Source organism: Schistocerca gregaria, chromosome 11 (genome assembly GCF_023897955.1).
Source record: "Schistocerca gregaria isolate iqSchGreg1 chromosome 11, iqSchGreg1.2, whole genome shotgun sequence".
Lineage (NCBI taxonomy): Eukaryota > Metazoa > Arthropoda > Insecta > Orthoptera > Acrididae > Schistocerca > Schistocerca gregaria.
Window position 1 is genome coordinate 6,768,889 of NC_064930.1, and position 19,120 is coordinate 6,788,008.

A 19,120-nucleotide genomic window follows, 5' to 3' on the forward strand; every position below is an offset into this window, starting at 1 on the left:
GCATAATCCATTCCTCATATTATCAGATATATTCTGCATGCAGGTCTGTAAAGCTCATGAACAACTCTCTCCACACTTACTCGATGATGCATAATTTTCGTAGCTCAGGTAAGATTGATAATAATTGTGATCTACAATCTCTTCACCAGCTAAAGTTGTAAACAGTCGTAATCGATCCATGATTCCATTTAGTTACCATAATTTATATATTCTAGACGTAGACTGTTTGGTCTTTCAGGCTAAAACTTCGACTATTTTACCTGCACTAGGGGGAGCTGCTAATGCTGGTTCAGTTAAAATCCTGTATTTGTCGCTCTGAGACTTCCATTCATCCTTTTGGGGTTTCACATGCTTTGGTCGTATGTGATATTGAACCACATGTTTTTATAGTTTCAGGGTATATTTTTAACAGTCGACATTTTCAAAATTATTAACTGTAACAGTCTAGGCAGTCTTTCAAATTCCTTGTTCCCAATTCTTATTGCCTTCTTCGTTAAACGTATTGAGTGCTTACCTAACAAATACGGTTTTGCCCTGATGACCCCATATATTCTTTCTTAACTCAGCCCTCCTCCTCCTCTTCCTCCTCCTCCTCCTGTTTCTCGTTTCATCCATAGTCCATGACAGCTCTTTCAGCCTGTCAGTTACTGGCTTAAATGTTGCTGAAGGACACTGGTCTCGTTGCAGTTGACCTAACTTTCACGAAAGTAACTTCTGTCAAATCGTCTTCCACACCCCAGTTTTAACATTACACTTCATTGACAACATGCTGCTGCATACTAATCCATTTTTGAGACAGTTTACAACTTACGTATATTCTGAGACAGTCGGTGGTGATGGGCATGAAGTGCCTTAGCTATCACATTCTTGTTCCACATATGCGTTAGTTTTACATTGACTCCTTCAATTTTCTCGTTGACACACGGGTCATATTGCTGAATTTGAGCAATCAACACCTCAGCATTCATAGCACCTTCCTTGACAAGACATTCAGTTCCATTACTTTAGTGTTGATTACCTCCATTTTTTTGTCAAACGCACGTGCTTTGCATCCTCTGAATGAATGTGCAACACATGTGTAAATTTGTACATAGTGTACAATATACTGACAGGTGCGTTTTGGTGCATTGCCTTTTTGAAGAATCATTTTGAAGTTTTGACTCTCATTCAGTTTAGTAGTTTCATCTGTAACCAGCAAGCTATACTGAGAGTTACTGCAGCAATCCTCACATATAATGAATTCATTGAGTGCCATGTCAGTTCCTACATCTACTTGGAAAATATGCTTTAAATTCAGATTGTCCTGTTCGATTGTTATAAGGTTGGTGTATCCCAGACCAACAGCTTTGGTATGCTTAAGTATGTCTCACTCGAATAAATTATATTCACTTCCATAAGGCGAGCAAAGCAGAAATGTCGGCGGATATCCTGATTTTCCACAGAGATGTTGCCAAAAATGAATATGCTGTTTGGTTTTACGTTTTCAGGTAGTGGAATATCACTGCTTTTGCTGGCAGTTTAGTATGTTAGTACCTTAACTCCATGCTAAATCTCCTACAGTAGCTGATGTTTTGATTGAAACAGAATTTTTGAAAAATGTATACATACTCTAAGTGGACTCCCACAGGATATTTCAACAGAGTAAAAAGTAATTGTTTTCTGCAGCATGAAACCCCAATAACCAAAGCACCTCTAATATCAGGAAGTAATGGTCCATTCGTCTCGTTCTTCAGGTTTCTACCTTCATCACTGCAGGACCAGTCATTTAAAAACCCTTGTGGTGAGATTGTTTCGTCCACTTGGTTATGGTGTAACTGTTTATTTACATTTAAATGGAGGGGTTTTATAAACACTTGCTTACAGCTGGGTATATAAACAAACTTAAATTAGATCGTAATTCAGTGCCCACATCTGGTACTGATGATTCATACATTTCCACTTCCATCAATGCACAGAATGCATCATGGAGTCGAGCTATGGTAGTTTCCAATGAGTGGAAATTTTGGCAAGCTACCGACAGTAAATTACTTGTAGAATATGTGACTGCCATCTTTGCCAACACTCAAGCTCATCCTGTACCACATTTCATTAAAATGTTAAAAATCAACTCCTGTAGATCTGTGCTCCCTCTGTTGTTAAATATTTTAACAGTACCAACTCTATCCTCTACAGAGATGGTACGATCACCTGGTAACAGTAGGGGAGAACAAACTTTTCTGTGGAACAAGGCTGACATCTGCTTTGTGACATTGCATTGTCAGTGTCATTGATGCAAAGCGAATATTACTTTGTCATCACTAAATCGATGGTTTTCAAGAAATTCCACTAACTAGAACTCCATATTCGATATTACACTGCAGTAACATGCTTATACCCACTGGTATTCAAACAGTAGATTTGATGGAACAGCATTATGTTGACACCAGATGCCTCTTGATGCAACGACTTCACCTTTGTTGGAAGGAAAGCATATAGGGTTCGTTAGAATCTTATTTGCTCATTTTTTGTTCGTCAGCATTGATACATAAAATGGCTCACAATGGGCACTTTTGATGCATGACGTGACGTCTTTATCCTTTGATGTTTGTCACAAGTGAGCAAATTATTTATCAATTGCTGTAAGTATATTTTCGCGACATCTACTACTATTATAGTTGTAATGGTATTATTATTGTTAGTGTTATTATTGTTATTTAGCTTCAAATCCCGTATTTTGTGCACATGTGTGTATTTATCAGACACATTTATAAGCTTTATGAACTGTGTGGTCCATAGAACCACTGGCTGAAATGCATCACTCCTTTGTTTTGTGTTACTTGCAGCACTTAGATCGCCCAATCCAGTGGAAGCTCTCATAGTACCAGCAGTAGTACACAGAGTACTGTGAGCTGACATGTTTTCATAAGAAGCGACTTATTTTAAATATTGACTGTGTTCCTTACATTCAACTCCTATACTTCGTATATGTCTGCTTATTTACCATGCCAACTCTGGTATGGACAGATACAGTAATTGCTGTGTTCAGATGTGAATGAAGTTGGTGATTCTTCGCTCACAGCTCCAGGTAGTGTTGTCCACCAATTAGTCCACGGCTGCGGTCACCTTGGGTACTGCCCATACTGAGATTGACCTCTCACTTGGTCCACAGCTCGTGGTTGTGCGGTAGCGTTCTTGCTTCCCGCTCCCGGATTTCTGGGTTCGAATAACGGTGGGGTCAGGGATTTTATCTGCCTCGTGATGACTGGGTGTTGTGTGCCGTCGTTGGTTAGTTAGGTTTAAGTAGTTCTAAGTTCTAGGGGAGTGATGACCATAGATGTTAAGTCCCATAGTGCTCAGAGCCATTTGAACCTCTCACTTGTGGTCGAGTGGGAAGTCATTCCAGCGTTTGGGTGGCAGTGAAAGAATTTCCATGTTGCTGATCGGAGAGCCTGCTCAGTTCGTCTGATGAACAATTTGATTTCTGTCTATGGCTGATGAAATCCATGAGCCAGATGAAGTCGCTTGCCATGTTCCAGAGAAAGCCTCTCAGTGTGCAAGACAGGACAGAGGATAGTATTACTGGTGATTGGAAGCTCCGGTGTTAGGTGTGTAATGGCACCATTCAGAGAAACGACTGTATAGGAGGGGAAGGAATCCAATGTGCATACTGGGAGGACTTTTTACAGGTAAGAAATGGGTGCTTCTGGATGCCATGAAAGACATGGAATAGCCAGCAGTAGGTGGTGGCTCGCGTTGGTGCTGTCAATATGTGCCACATTGGATTGGAAGAGGTTCTCTCAGGTTTCAGGTGACTGGCTAGTAAAGATTGCCAGATGAAGGCAGAGCTCACCATCTGAAGCATCATGGGCAGAACTGAAGGTGGTTCTTTTATACAGAGTGGAGTGAAGTCTGAATCAGATTCCCACACAGTTCTGCAGCTGTGTAGGTTGCAGATTCCCCAACTTGTGTCAGAAGGTAGTGGATTCACGGATTCAGCTAAATGGCTCAGGAGTCAACTACACAAAGGAAGCAGTTCCATGAGAATGCGGATGTGTAGAGGGGACTGGGCTTTTTTTAAAAAATTAGAGGGTCTCAGATAAGTGCAGAAAGTGCTTCAGTTCCAAAGGCTGCAAGTAGAACACTGAAAGAGGGTAGATACAACACATTAAGTATCGTAGCTGTAAATTGTCATAGTTGTATTAGAATAGAACGAGGGCCCAAAGCGCTAACAGAAAGCACTGAATCTCAAATCGTTATAGGTATTTAAATAATTTCAGCTGAAATTTTTTAAGAGACCTAAGCATGTTCACAAATAATAGATGAAATACATTTGATGGTGTAGTGTGCATTGCTATTCGAAGTAGTTTACGTTGTAGTGAAATTTAAGTAGATAGCTCCTGTGAAGTAGTAAGCGTAGCGATCAGTTAAAAGTTTTGATCTGAGATGTCATGGTCTGTCTGTAAAACTACCTCTTCCTGACGTTTCATTGCCTACTGCAGCCAACATCTTCGGAGATGAGTAAACAATGGCTGCCAGGCCATGGATTTCCCGTTTATATAGTGTACATAGAGGGCACCAACATATGTCACGTGGGGCAGACTATAAGTACACTCCTGGAAATTGAAATAAGAACACCGTGAATTCATTGTCCCAGGAAGGGGAAACTTTATTGACACATTCCTGGGGTCAGATACATCACATGATCACACTTACAGAACCACAGGCACATAGACACAGGCAACAGAGCATGCACAATGTCGGCACTAGTACAGTGTATATCCACCTTTTGCAGCAATGCAGGCTGCTATTCTCCCATGGAGACGATCGTAGAGATGCTGGATGTAGTCCTGTGGAACAGCTTGCCATGCCATTTCCACATGGCGCCTCAGTTGGACCAGCGTTCGTGCTGGACATGCAGACCGCGTGAGACGACGCTTTATCCAGTCCCAAACATGCTCAATGGGGGACACATCCGGAGATCTTGCTGGCCAGGGTAGTTGATTTACACCTTCTAGAGCACGTTGGGTGGCACGGGATACATGCGGACGTGCATTGTCCTGTTGGAACAGCAAGTTCCCTTGCTGGTCTAGGAATGGTAGAACGATGGGTTCGATGACGGTTTGGATGCACCGTTCACTATTCAGTGTCCCCTCGACGATCACCAGAGGTGTACGGCCAGTGTGGGAGATCGCTCCCCACACCATGATGCCGGGTGTTGGCTCTGTGTGCCTCGGTCGTATGCAGTCCTGATTGTGGCACTCACCTGCACGGCGCCAAACACGCATACGACCATCATTGGCACCAAGGCAGAAGCGACTCTCATCGCTGAAGACGACACGTCTCCATACGTCCCTCCATTCACGCCTGTCGCGACACCACTGGAGGCGGGCTGCACGATGTTGGGGCGTGAGCGGAAGACGGCCTAACGGTGTGCGGGACCGTAGCCCAGCTTCATGGAGACGGTTGCGAATGGTCCTCGCCGATACCCCAGGAGCAACAGTGTCCTTAATTTGCTGGGAAGTGGCGGTGTGGTCCCCTACGGCACTGCGTAGGATCCTACGGTCTTGGCGTGCATCCTTGCGTCGCTGCGGTCCGGTCCCAGGTCGACGGGCACGTGCACCTTCCGCCGACCACTGGCGACAACATCGATGTACTGTGGAGACCTCACGCCCCACTTGTTGAGCAATTCGGCGGTACGTCCACCCGGCCTGCCGCATGCTCACTAAACGCCCTCGCTCAAAGTCCGTCAGTTGCACATACGGTTCACGTCCACGCTGTCATGGCATGCTACCAGTGTTAAAGACTGCGATGAAGCTCTGTATGCCACGGCAAACTGGCTCACACTGACGGCGGCGGTGCACAAATTCTGCGCAGCTAGCGCCATTCGACGGCCAACACCGCGGTTCCTGGTGTGTCCGCTGTGCCGTGCATGTGATCATTGCTTGTACAGCCCTCTCGCAGTGTCCGGAGCAAGTATGGTGGGTCTGACACACCGGTGTCAATATGTTCTTTTTTCCATTTCCAGGAGTGTATGTAACCCTGCACGCAGTGAGAGTGGAATACAAGAGAAGTAAATTAAAAATTATGGTTTGATGCCCATCTGCCAGGCCCTTAATCGCGAATTGCAGAGTTATCATGTAGATATAAATCAACAGGCATCATCGTCATCATATATATATGCTTGTGGGCTTAGGACGTTTAGGTGGTGTGGCTGATAATTGTCTCAGAGCCACTTGCTCGTCACATATTTACTGACACTGTTCTCGTTACATTTTCTGGAATACCATAGCAACAACAGCAAATTGCGTCAATATCTTCATCATCAGCACTCCCGTTACAGTGTACCATGGACAAAAAGTTAATTAACTGAATATAGAAAATCTAATGCTTAGCAGTGAGATTTCTTTTTTGTTTTTAATGTGTACAGTTGATGTCTTAATCAGTCATTGTCAAGATGCAAATGCTGAGAGTGCTGTGCATAGATGGTTCAAAAGAAAGAAGAACCTCCTCCTGAAACAATAGTAATAAAACATAATGAGAGTTACAGGTAGACCAGTTTTTAAACGTTTCTTGTATGGACAGGTATTTTAAACAGTTCAAACATATGCAACACTTCATACATGTTAATTGCAGTAACGTTATACGACATAATGGGCTCAGAGATGAGAGGTGCACGGGGCAAAGTGTGCTGCATGATAGTTGGAGCGCTGGCCATGGGAGTGGAGGTGTTCATGGCTGGATGCTTATGCTTATAACAGTGAATATGCATTTGAACTGTACTGAAGTCTTGGTCCTGTGCATGCAGAGCCGAGGGCACTTCAAACAGGAGCTGCTACATCTACAAGTAGCAGAAGCACAGGGAGGAGGCACAAGGGTCTTCTTATCCCTCTCCTTCCCCCCTCCCCTCCCATATCTCCTTTCCATCCTGTGCACTGCAGGCACTAGTTCATTTCCTGTTTTCTCTTTAACTTTCCCACCCTCCTCGCTCTGTCTCCCATGTATCTTCCAAGCCCGTATCTGCAGGTAGGTTGAGATTGCTAAACTGCCAGAAAGTTCTATACTGGCTTATAAATCCATAACCATTCAACGGATTGATAAGGTTTATAGCTCCTGTGGAAACGATACCATCTTTTAACATAGAAAAATGTACTTCCACCCAATAAAAAGTTTTTCACCTTAGGAAGCGCATTTCTAGCTGAGAAATCAGGATTTTTTTTCTTGTTTGTATATACACTCAGTTAAGAAGGTATCTCTTTCATATGAAATGAAGTACCTATTGAGAAGAAATGCTGTGCACAGTTGGTACAGCTGTTTTATCAGAACAGCAGCACTGCATTGCAGGAATATCATTGAAATAAATGGCTGTGATTAGGCCCCATGTCAATAACTGTGTTGAAGAATACAATCAAGGAATTTGAAGAAGTAAGTGAATTGGGTGGTGCAGCAGATTGCCATAGCGGTTGTTGAAGTTGCTTTTAGCTATAGCTAATCATGCAGCAGAAGCCTCAAATTCTGCAGTAAATGCTAGTGGCGTTCTCACAGTCTCTCTCTCTCTCTCTCTCTCTCTCTCTCTCTCTCTCTCTCTCTCTCTCTCTCTCTCACACACACACACACACACACACACACACACACACACACACACACACCCTCCCTACCTACCTCCCCCATCCACCCACCCACCCACCCACCCACCCACCCTCCCTCCACGCACATGCCAGCTCTGACTGCCTCACCCCCCGTCAACAGTTAAAAATATTTGGTGACACATTTTACACTAGTATCTCTAGAAGGCTCTGAATGTGCTGCTAAAGAAGCCCCAAGTTAGGCTACAACACTTTCATTTTGCCTTCATTTTTGGCTCACATGGAAATGAGCGAATTTTGGCTGGGGAATATTCTTTGGATGGACAAGGCATATTTTGCACTGCATGTGGCTGTGAATGCACAGAACTGTCAAATATGGGTGTTTTCCTCCCAAATCTTGTGCAGGAACATCCACTGCTCCCAGCTTATGTGATAGTGTGGTGTGATTTCACAAGCCCCCTTCATTTTCAGTCAGTATTCCTAGAAGATAATGACAAGTCACGCACCTCTTAGGAGTACAGTGACATCTGAATTTTGTTATGCAACGTGATTCCAGCATTTCATGAAAACGTGTACCATTATTTTGATGGTATGTCATTGGTTTCATGTAAATTTCAGTATCATCTGCGTCGTATCTCGGCAGTTTCAAGATATGTGGCCTTCGAGATCCTCTGATATAAATTCATGTGACATGTGGATGTTGGGATATGTGAAAGATTTATTGGGGATGTATCCAGACACCCCTGATCAGTAAGCTGTCATATGATGACAGTCAATCTGCTTACACTGTATATGATGTAGACAACTATTAATTACGTTATGTCATGGATACATCAAGCTGCAAAGGCAGTAGACCATTTTGAATATGTAACTTATGATCATACCCTAGCAAAGGTACCAGAACCACCATTATCATTTGTCTGATCGTTCTTCTCTTTTCCTGCCTGATATCTCATTCTCACTGCTTACAGCGCCATATTTTCACCTGGTGGCCGAAAGTGAAAAATTTTTCAGCATGATCGTTGAGGAGACCAGTTAATATACATCCTACAATGTTACAGCATCCTGCAAAGTATAGAGCCCACACTGCAGCACCCAGAGCACTCTAAGTTTAATTAAAATCAGTTAAAACACCATGAATAGATTTCTTGTTATGAAAACAGGGTGCTTTTCAGACAATTTAACGCTCAGTAAATTCCTAATAAAGTTGCTATGACGTCTAGCAGATACCGCACTCGTTCTATGATTGCCACTCAGCAGGGGTTTTTATCAACAGCTTGCGTTCATTGTTATTACAGTGCAATAATTATGGTGACCTCTGTCAGTGTCTCTTACAATATGCAGTGTGCCCCATGTCTCCCTGACCATTCAAACCAGTCAGCTCGGACTTCTTATTCTCCATGAGTTCTGTCCACAGCTCGTGATCTAGTAGCTAACATTGCTGCTTCTGGATCATGGGATCCTGGGTTCGATTCCTGTCTGGGTTGGGGACCTTCTCTGCCTAATGACTGGGTGTTTGCATTGTCCTCATCATTTGATCATCATCATTCGTGACAGTGGCTACATTGGACTGTGTAAAAAAAAAAAAATGGGACTGATGACCCACAAACCAATCATCATCATACATGACTTCTGAGAGTAAGAGAACTGTACTTCAACGTATATTTAGGCAAATGATTTATGAATTTGTGGATGACACTAATATTCATTAAGATTAAATGATGGAAATTGGTGATACAAATTCAGAAAATGGCTTGGTGGTGGTGGTGGTGGTGGTGGTGGTGGTGGTGGTGGTCGTCGTCGTCGTCGTCGTCGTCGTTGTGAAAATGATAACAGAGGACATACTCATATCACCATGACTCCTTCTTTTATTGTAGGGGAAAGTCAAATGGAGACATGCACAATCCAAGCAATGTTTATGCTAGACAATATAACATTGCTTTGCAGATTCCTGCCCTGTGACTTAGTGGTAATGCGTGGGGCAGGAATCGAGACATTGAACTAGAAATCAGGTGTACTTTTTCCCTGAAGATATTTTAGATATTCAACAGTGATGAAACAAAATCTTGATAATATAAAAACGTTCAAAAGAACATACCTTCTTTGCATGATATTAATGTTTCTGAGATAAGATTTAATAGGCTTGCTTGTATTCACAACAGTCTCCAACCCTGGAATCAAGTGCACTGACAATCTTTCCTTAGTAGGTGGAACCAGATGTAATAGTTTCACAGTGATGTAAGAAACGACCCACCAGGGTAGCCGAGAGCACTAACAAACTGCTTCCTAGATTTGAGCAGGCGTGCTGACCCCGGATCGAATCCACCTGGCAGATTAACGACGAAGTGCCAGTGTGCTGGCCAGGCTGGATGTAGTTTTTAGGTGGTTTTCTACACCCTTCTAGGTGAATAGCAGGCTGGTCCCCACATTTCACCTCAGTTACACAACTTGCAGACATTTGCATTTTCCCATGGATTACACTGGATGAATACAGTTGGGGTACACTAATTCACTAATTATGTCCTGGAACGGGGGGGTGACGATTTTGGGAATGGCGACCCCCATTGTAATATTAGCCTGTAGTGGCACTTTGCTACTGAGTAAAGGTTGTGAAGTCCCATTGATCCCCCAACCCAAATAGTTGCTGGGTAGAGGAGTACTGGTGTAGATAAATCGAATGTAAGAAACTGTTTTTGTTCGTAATGACAGCCCTTTGGTTGGGAAGTTGAGAGAACAAAGGAAGGAATAAAATAGAGGTAACAGTTATCATGCCAAAATTTTTAACAAATGTGGTATAAACCATCAGCAGTGTTACTGTCCAAGCTGTAGTATGTGTGTCGATAAAATACATGTGCACTTCCATCATCACTGCAACCATCAAAAAGAAGCGCAAAGTATATCTATTTAAAAAAAAAAGCTGATAGAAATGCTCTTAACGCCCTCTTAAGAGACAGTCTTCTCCTTCCAATCTGATCATGTAAGTGTAGAAAAGTTGTGGTATGTTTTCAAAGAGATCATATCGACAGCAATTGAGAGATAAATACCACATAAATTAATAAGTGATGGCACTCATCCCCCATGGTACACTAGGTGGGTCAGATCGTTGTTGCAGAAGCAACGAAAAAACCATGCCAAATTTAAAAGAGCCCAAAATCCTCAAGATTGGCAGAGTTTTACAGAAGTTCGAAATATGGCGCGTACTTCAATGCGAGATGCTTTCGATAATTTCCACAACGAAATTCTGTCTCGAAATCTGGCAGAAAACCAAGAGAGATTCTGGTCATACATAAGGCACACCAGTGGCAACACGCAATACAACGGTGAAGTCCCTGAAGATAGTGCCACTAAAGCAGATTTATTAAACACGGTTTTCCGAAACTCCTTCACTAAAGAAGACGAAGTAAATATTTCTGAATTCCAATCAAGAACAACTGCCAAGATGAGAAACATAGAAGTAGATATCCTCGGAGTAACAAAGCAGCTTAAATCACTTAATAATGGCAAAGCCTCCGATCCAGACTGTATACCAGTCCGGTTCCTCTGAGTATGCTGATGAAATAGCTCCATATTTAGCAATAATATACGACAACTCGCTCACCGAAAGATCCGTGCCTAAAGACTGGAAAATTGCTCAAGTTACTCAAATACCCTTAAAGGGAGTATGAGTAATTCACTTAATTATAGGCCTATATCACTAACGTCGTTTTTCAGTAGGGTTTTGGAACATACACTGTATTCAAACATTATGAAGTACCTTGAAGAAAACGATTTATTGACACAGTCAGCATAGTTTCAGAAAATATCGTTCTTGTGAGACATAGCTGACTCTTTATACTCTGAAGTAATAAGGGTTATCCACAAGGAATGTCAAATTGATCCCATATTTTTAGATTTACAGAAGGCTTTCGACACTGTTCCTCACAGGCGTCTTCTAACCAAACTGTGTGCCTATGGAGTATCGCCTCAGTTGTGCGACTGGATTCGTGATTTCTTGTCATAAAGGTCACAGTTCGTACTAATTGATGGAAAGTCATTGAGTAAAACAAGTAATATCCGGCATTCCCCGCTATTGTTCCTGATCTATATTAACAACATAGCAGACAATCTGGGTAGCTGTCTTAAATTGTTTGCAGATGATTCTGTCATTTACCGTCTTGTAAAGTCATCACATGATGAAAACGACTTACAAAATGATTTAGATAAGATACCTGTATGGTGCAAAAAGTGGCAATTGACCCTGAATAAGGGAAAGTATGAAGTTACTCACATGAGTCCTAAAAGAAGTGTGCTAAATTACGATTACACTATAAGTTACACATAACTGAAGGCTGTAAATTGAACTAAATACTTATGGGTTACAAATAACCTAAATTCGAACGATCACATAGATAATATTGTGGGTAGAGAAAAAGGGAGAGAAGGAAACATAGTAGGTGAATATGGATGGGGGGTAAGAAATGAAATAGGAATTCGTCTGGTAGAATTTTGCACAGAGCATTACTTAATCATAGCTAACACTTAGTTGTTGTTGTTGTTGTCTTAATGAATCATAAAAGAAGGTTGTACACATGGAAGTATCCTGGAGATAGCAGAAGGGATCAGATAGATTATATAATGGTAAGACAGAGATTTAGGAACTAGGTTTTAAATTGTAAAGCATTTCCAGGGGCAGATGTGGACTCTGACCACAATCTATTGGTTATGAACTGTATATTAAAACTGAAGAAACTGCTATAAGAATTTAAGGAGATGGGACCTCGATAAACAGACTAAATCAGAGGTCGTACAGAGTTTCAGGGAGAGGATAGGGGAACAATTGTCACGAATGAGGAAAAGAAATACAGTAGAAGAAGAAGAAGAAGAAGAATAGTAAGCTTTGAGGAATGAAATAGTGAAGGCAGCTGAGGATCAAGTAAGTAAAAAGACGAGGGCTGGTAGAAATCCTTGGGTAACAGAAGAAATATTGAGTTTAATTGATGAAAGGAGAAAATATTAAAATGCAGTAAATGAAGCAGGCAAAAAGGAATACAAACGTCTCAAAAATGAGATTGACAGGAAGTGCAAAATGGGTAATCAGGGACAAATGTAAGGCTGTAAAGGGTTATCTCACGAGGGGTAAGATAGATACTACCTACAGGAAAATTAGAGAGACTTTTGGAGAAAAGAGAGCCACTTGCATGAATATCAAGAGCTCAGATGGAAACCCAGTCGTAAGCAAAGAGGGGAAAGCAGAAAGGTGGAAGGAGTATACAGGGTGTTACAAAAAGGTACAGCCAAATTTTCAGGGAACATTCCTCACACATAATGAAAGAATATGTTATGTGGACATATGTCTGGAAACGCCTACTTTCCATGTTAGAGCTCATTTTATTACTTCTCTTCAAATCACATTAATCATGGAATGGAAACACACAGCAACAGAACATACCAGCGTGACTTCAAACAGTTTGTAACAGGAAATGTTCAAAATGTCCTCCGTTAGTGAGGATACATGCATCCACCCTCCGTCACATGGAATCCCTGATGTGCTGATGTATCCCTGGAGAATGGCGTATTGTATCACAGCCGTCCACAATATGAGCATGAAGAGTCTCTACATTTGGTACCGGGGTTGCGTAGACAGGAGCTTTCAAATGCCCCTATAAATGAAAGTCAAGAGGGTTGAGGTCAGGAGAGCGTGGAAGCCATGGAATTGGTCTGCCTCTACCAATCCATCGCTCACCCAAGCTTTTGTTCAGAAGTGCACAAACACTTCAAATGAAATGTGCAAGAGCTCCATCGTACATGAACTACATGTTGTGTCATACTTGTAAAGGCACATGTTCTAGCAGCTCAGGTAGAGTATCCCGTATGAAATCATGATAACGTGCTCCATTGAGCGTAGATGGAAGAACATGGGGCCCAATCAAGACATCACCAACAATGCCTGCCCAAATGTTCACAGAAAATCTGTGTTGATGAAGTGATTGCACAACTGTGTGCGGATTCTCGTCAGCCCACACGTTGATTGTGAAAATTTACAATTTGATCACGTTGAAATGAAGCCTCATCCGTAAAGAGAACATTTGCACTGAAATGAGGATTGACACATTGTTGGATGAACCATTCGCAGAAGAAGTGTACCCGTGGAGACCAATCAGCTGCTTATAGTGCCTGCACACGCTGTATGTGGTACGGAAACAACTGGTTCTTCCGTAGCACTCTCCATTCAGTGACGTGGTCAACATTACCTTGTACAGCAGCAACGTCTCTGATGCTGACATTAGAGTTAACGTCACCCGCACAAAGAATTACCTCATCCATTCTCCTCATTGTTCTAGGTCTTCCTCAGTCGCGAGTCATAGGCTGGAATTTTCCGTGCTCCCTAAGACGCCGATTCATTGCTTCAAACGTCTTTCTGTTGGGACACCTTCGTTCTGGAAATCTCTCTCGATACAAACGTACCACGCCACGGCTATTGCCCCGTGCTAATCCATACATCAAATGGGCATCTGGCAAATCTGCATTGGTAAACATTGCACTGACTGCAAAACCACGTTTATTATGAACACTAACGTGTTGATGCTACGTACTGATGTGCTTGATGCTAGTACTGTAGAGCAACGAGTCGCACGTCAACACAAGCGCCGAAGTCAACATTGCCTTCCTTCAACTGGGGCAACTGGCGGTGAATCGAGGAAGTACAGTGCATACTGACGAAACTAAAATGAGCTCTAACATGGAAATTAAGCGTTTCTGGACACATGTCCAAATAACATTTTTTCTTTATTTGTGTCTGAGGAATGTTTCCTGAAAGTTTGGCCATACCTTTTTGTAATACCTTGTATAGAGGGTCTATACGACATTCTGTTGGCACCCACTTACATAGGGAGAAATGATCATCAGGATAAAACAAGAGAAATCAGGGCTCACACAGAAAAATTCAAGTGCTAGTTTTTCCTGAGCGCCGTTCGACGGTGGAATGGTAGAGAGTGAGTTTGAAAGTGCTTCATTGAACCATCTGTGAGGCACTTTATTGTGAATAACAGAGTAATCGTGTAGACGTAGATCAATAGTTTATCAATGTACCTGCCACACGAAATGCTGTGCAGTAAAGATTACGGATATGACACAAGCACCCAGTATCTACACAATGCTTACATGGTGGTCTCTAAAACAACTGATAAATAAAAACCTCAAAATTTATTTATTGCTAAAGCTTTCCAGAAATTCTGTTTCTTATTCTGGTTGGTTTATGGTTGACTGGCATATTGTAAAATTTTAATTGTAAGTTTTATTTCTAGTAATTTGACAAACAGAAAAGTATTTGTTTGAAATCTTATTTGCATATTTTTCTGATGTGTTTTATCATTATTAGTGTTCAGTTACTTCACTTACATGAGTATGAAAATACAAGTTGTAAATTATTGAGTTATAAAAGTTGCAATATTTAGTGATTCAGTTGTCAACTTCTAGAATCTGACACACCATGATACCAGTTACATTTAAAAAAATCGTATGATCCAAATCATGCCAAACAAAACTATAGACTCAACACAATGCAAAAAAGTGAAAAGGTACAGTCAGAACAAAAGAAAACTCTGGAGCCTACACACCTTCAGTAGTTTGTAATCTTCCATATCCAGCTACGTACATGCTGGGGACCTGAAAAGCATTAGTTTTTTTTCTGTGGGGAAGGGTTTAACTGCATGTATAATAATGAAACTCAGATACTACAGGTGTAGCTCATGCATCAGCTGTTATCACTGCCACACAGTATGTAGTGTTACCCTTAAGTATTTAATGGGTGATGATGTGACCATTTATGTGTATGTCCTTCAGTCAACAATGTTCTGCAATGCCAGGAGACTAGATGTTGGGAAGATGTAAAAATTTTCAACAAGGCTCACAGCAAGTGTACTGGAAAATTTGCAACCATTTCCATCTGTTCAGACAATATTTCCATTTGTGGAAGGCTTCACATAAGTTGCAGTGCCAAAAACAGTTTTAGATTAAAACAATATGCAATTGTGTTGTTCACATTCATTCAACAGTGTGCAAATTTATTCCCTTGATTGATGTCACATTGAGCCTTGTTCATGAACAGTCATTGTCCAGCTGATCAACATCCATTGTAGATAACGAATGAAAATATTGATGCTTGCACTAGTAATTGATTTATTTGGAATCAAACAAAAAAATAGTTTACCAGGTGAAATAAATTTACCATTTCTAGAGGTGAAAGTGTTGGCAAAACAAGGAGAATGCACTTACAGAGCTAACATAATGGAAGAGGAACATGTAGAAATTATTTCTCTTAAATAAATCTGAAATACCTTCAACTTAAAAATTTGGAATTAAAACATGTAACTGATTCATTTTTTGATACATTTCATAAATTGTTGTAGACTATTGACTTATAGCACTGTATTTTATAACGATTGTAACACGTGAAAGTGAAGTATTTTAGTTCTAATCTGAAAATTACAGATCATATTGGCAGTGACTCAGAATAATCATTATTGAATTTCCTCTGGTTATTTTCGTTTTAAACCTCTTTTACCTCAACAGTTCTTTACTTCTGCGAGAATATTATAATTTTAAAACAGTAACAGTTACTGAATATGTCAATTCTTATGCACTTTTATGACTTGTGGCCTATAGTACTGGATTTATGGTCACTCAAATATTGTTTCTTTGTTGTATATCTCAATATTTAACATTATCCTCCTCACTCTTCAGATTTACTCAGACTGCTGGTGGGAGTTGCAGCATATCATGTGAAGAAACTTGTCACCATAGACTGGTCCAGGATGAGTTGGTGATAGACACGGAGAAGTCAACACATGGGTTCAGTACCAATACAGAAGATGTGGCCATTGATAAGGAATGCTCAGTTGCCACCCAATATGACTGTAGTACGAGGGAAAAGGAATTAGATGTATATAGCTGTAATTTCTGCCAACAGAGCTTTTCTTCAAAATACAGACTCATAATGCATGTGTTCATGCACATGGATGGAATGCAACCACCTTCGTATGTTTGTAAGCGGTGTGGTGAGGTATTTCACAGTGATGTTAGCTTGAAAAAACATATGAGAATGAATGAGTATTGTCAAGTTTTAAGTGCTGACAGTCATGAAAAATATGGACATAGTGATGAGCATCAAACCACTACCTTGTTGGATAGCGAGTTAGAAGTTTCTGTCACAGAACACAATGAGCAGTCTTCGTGTAAGGAAGCTTGGAAAGATTCAAAAAAGCCCTCTAATGACATATGTAACACACATAAGACAAATGATAGAGAGAAAACAAGTAATTATGGAACTTTGTCTATAGCTGTTAATGTCAGTACCCAGGCTGATCTACTTACTGCAAACAGAACCGACAGATGTGGTATTTGTGGCAAATTGTTTGCTAGGTCAGGTGATCTCGAGAGACATGTTTCCATTCATACTGGGAAAAGACTTCACAAATGTGATATTTGTGAGAAGTGGTTTCCCCAGTCACTTTATTTAAAGGCTCACACATTAATTCACACCGGAAAGAAACCTCACAAATGTGAGATTTGTGGGAAATCTTTTACAGTGTCAGGTGATCTCAAGAATCACGATTTAATTCACACTGGAAACAACCCGCACAAATGTGAGATTTGTGGGAAATCTTTTGCTAGGGCAGATTATCTCAAGACACATACATTAATTCACACTGGAAATGAAACTCACAAATGTGAGATTTGTGGGAAATCTTTTACTACGTCAGCGTATCTTTACAAACACACATTAATTCACACTGGAAAGAAACCGCACACATGTGATATTTGTGGGAAATGTTTCACTGTGTCAGGCTATCTCAAGAAACACGTAGTAATTCACACTGAAAAGCTACCGCACAAATGTGAGGTTTGTGGGAAATCTTTTGCTAGGGCAGATAATCACAAGTTACATATGTTAACTCACACTGGAAAGAAACCTCACAAATGTGAGATTTGTGGGAAATCTTTTACTATATTAGGCAATCGTAACAAACATTTACTAATTCACGAAGGAGAGAAACCTCACAAATGTCAGATGTGTGGGAAAGCTTTTGCGTTTTCAAGGTATCTGAAGGAACACACATTAATTCACACTGGAAAGAAACCATACAAATGTGAGATTTGTGGGAAATCTTTTGCTAGGGTAAATTATCTCAAGATACACACATTAATTCACACTGGAAATAAACCTCACAAATGTGACATTTGTGGGAAATCTTTTGCTACTGCAAAGCATCGCAAGATACACAAATTAATTCACACTGGAAATAAACCTCACAAATGTGAGATTTGTGAGAAGTCTTTTACTATATCAGCCAATCTTAACAGACATTTATTAATTCACACTGGAGAGAAACCTCACAAATGTGAGATTTGTGGGAAATCTTTTGCTGCGTCAGGCTATCTTAAAAATCATGTTTTAATTCACACTGGAAAGAAACCTCACAAATGTGAGATGTGCGGGAAAGCTTTTGCGTTGTCATGCTATCTGAAGGTACATACATTAATCCACACTGGAAAGAAACCTTACATGTGCGAGATTTGTGGGAAATCTTTTACTGTGCTACATAATCTCAAGAAACACTCATTAATTCACACTGGAAAGTAACCTCACAAATGTAAGATCTGTGGGGAATCTTTTGCTACATCAGGTGATCTCAAGACACATGCATTTGAACACACTGGTAGTGGACCTCACAAGTGTGGTATCTGTGACAAAAGTTTCACTTACTTGGATACTCTCAAGACACATGCATTTCTTCACATCAGAAAGAAAATGTAAGTATTTGTTAGATTACGCAAATACACTCCTGGAAATTGAAATAAGAACACTGTGAATTCATTGTCCCAGGAAGGGGAAACATTATTGACACATTCCTGGGGTCAGATACATCACATGATCACACTGACAGAACCACAGGCACAGGCAACAGAGCAAGCACAATGTCGGCACTAGTACAGTGTATATCCACCTTTCGCAGCAATGCAGGCTGCTATTCTCCCATGGAGAGGATCGTAGAGATGTTGGATGTAGTCCTGTGGAACGGCTTGCCATGCCATTTCCACCTGGCGCCTCAGTTGGACCAGCGTTCGTGCTGGACGTGCAGACCGCTTGAGACGACGCTTCATCCAGTCCCAAACATGCTCAATGAGGGACAGATCCGGAGATCTTGCTGGCCAGGGTAGTTGACTTACACCTTCTAGAGCACGTTGGGTGGCACGGGATACATGCGGACGTGCATTGTCCTGTTGGAACAGCAAGTTCCCTTGCCGGTCTAGGAAAGGTAGAACGATGGGTTCGATGACGGTTTGGATGTACCGTGCACTATTCAGTGTCCCCTCGACGATCACCAGAGGTGTATGGCCAGTGTAGGAGATCGCTCCCCACACCATGATGCCGGGTGTTGGCCCTGTGTGCCTCGGTCGTATGCAGTCCTCATTGTGGCGCTCACCTGCACGGCGCCAAACACGCATACGACCATCATTGGCACCAAGGCAGAAGCGACTCTCATTACTGAAGACGACACGTCTCCATTCATCCCTCC

General features: G+C 41.4%; 1 protein-coding gene across 1 annotated transcript in view; it reads left to right on the forward strand.

The window, feature by feature from the left end:
* The window catches only part of LOC126295239 (zinc finger protein 492-like), an 88,192-nt gene extending 69,421 nt beyond the window's left edge, over positions 1-18,771 (forward strand). The window contains exon 7 of the mRNA XM_049987589.1: positions 16,284-18,771. Coding sequence (XP_049843546.1) covers positions 16,284-18,183 — 1,900 coding nt within the window. The 3' untranslated portion in view covers positions 18,184-18,771. The remainder of the gene's footprint in view (positions 1-16,283) is intronic.
* The last annotated feature ends 349 nt before the right edge of the window (positions 18,772-19,120 follow it).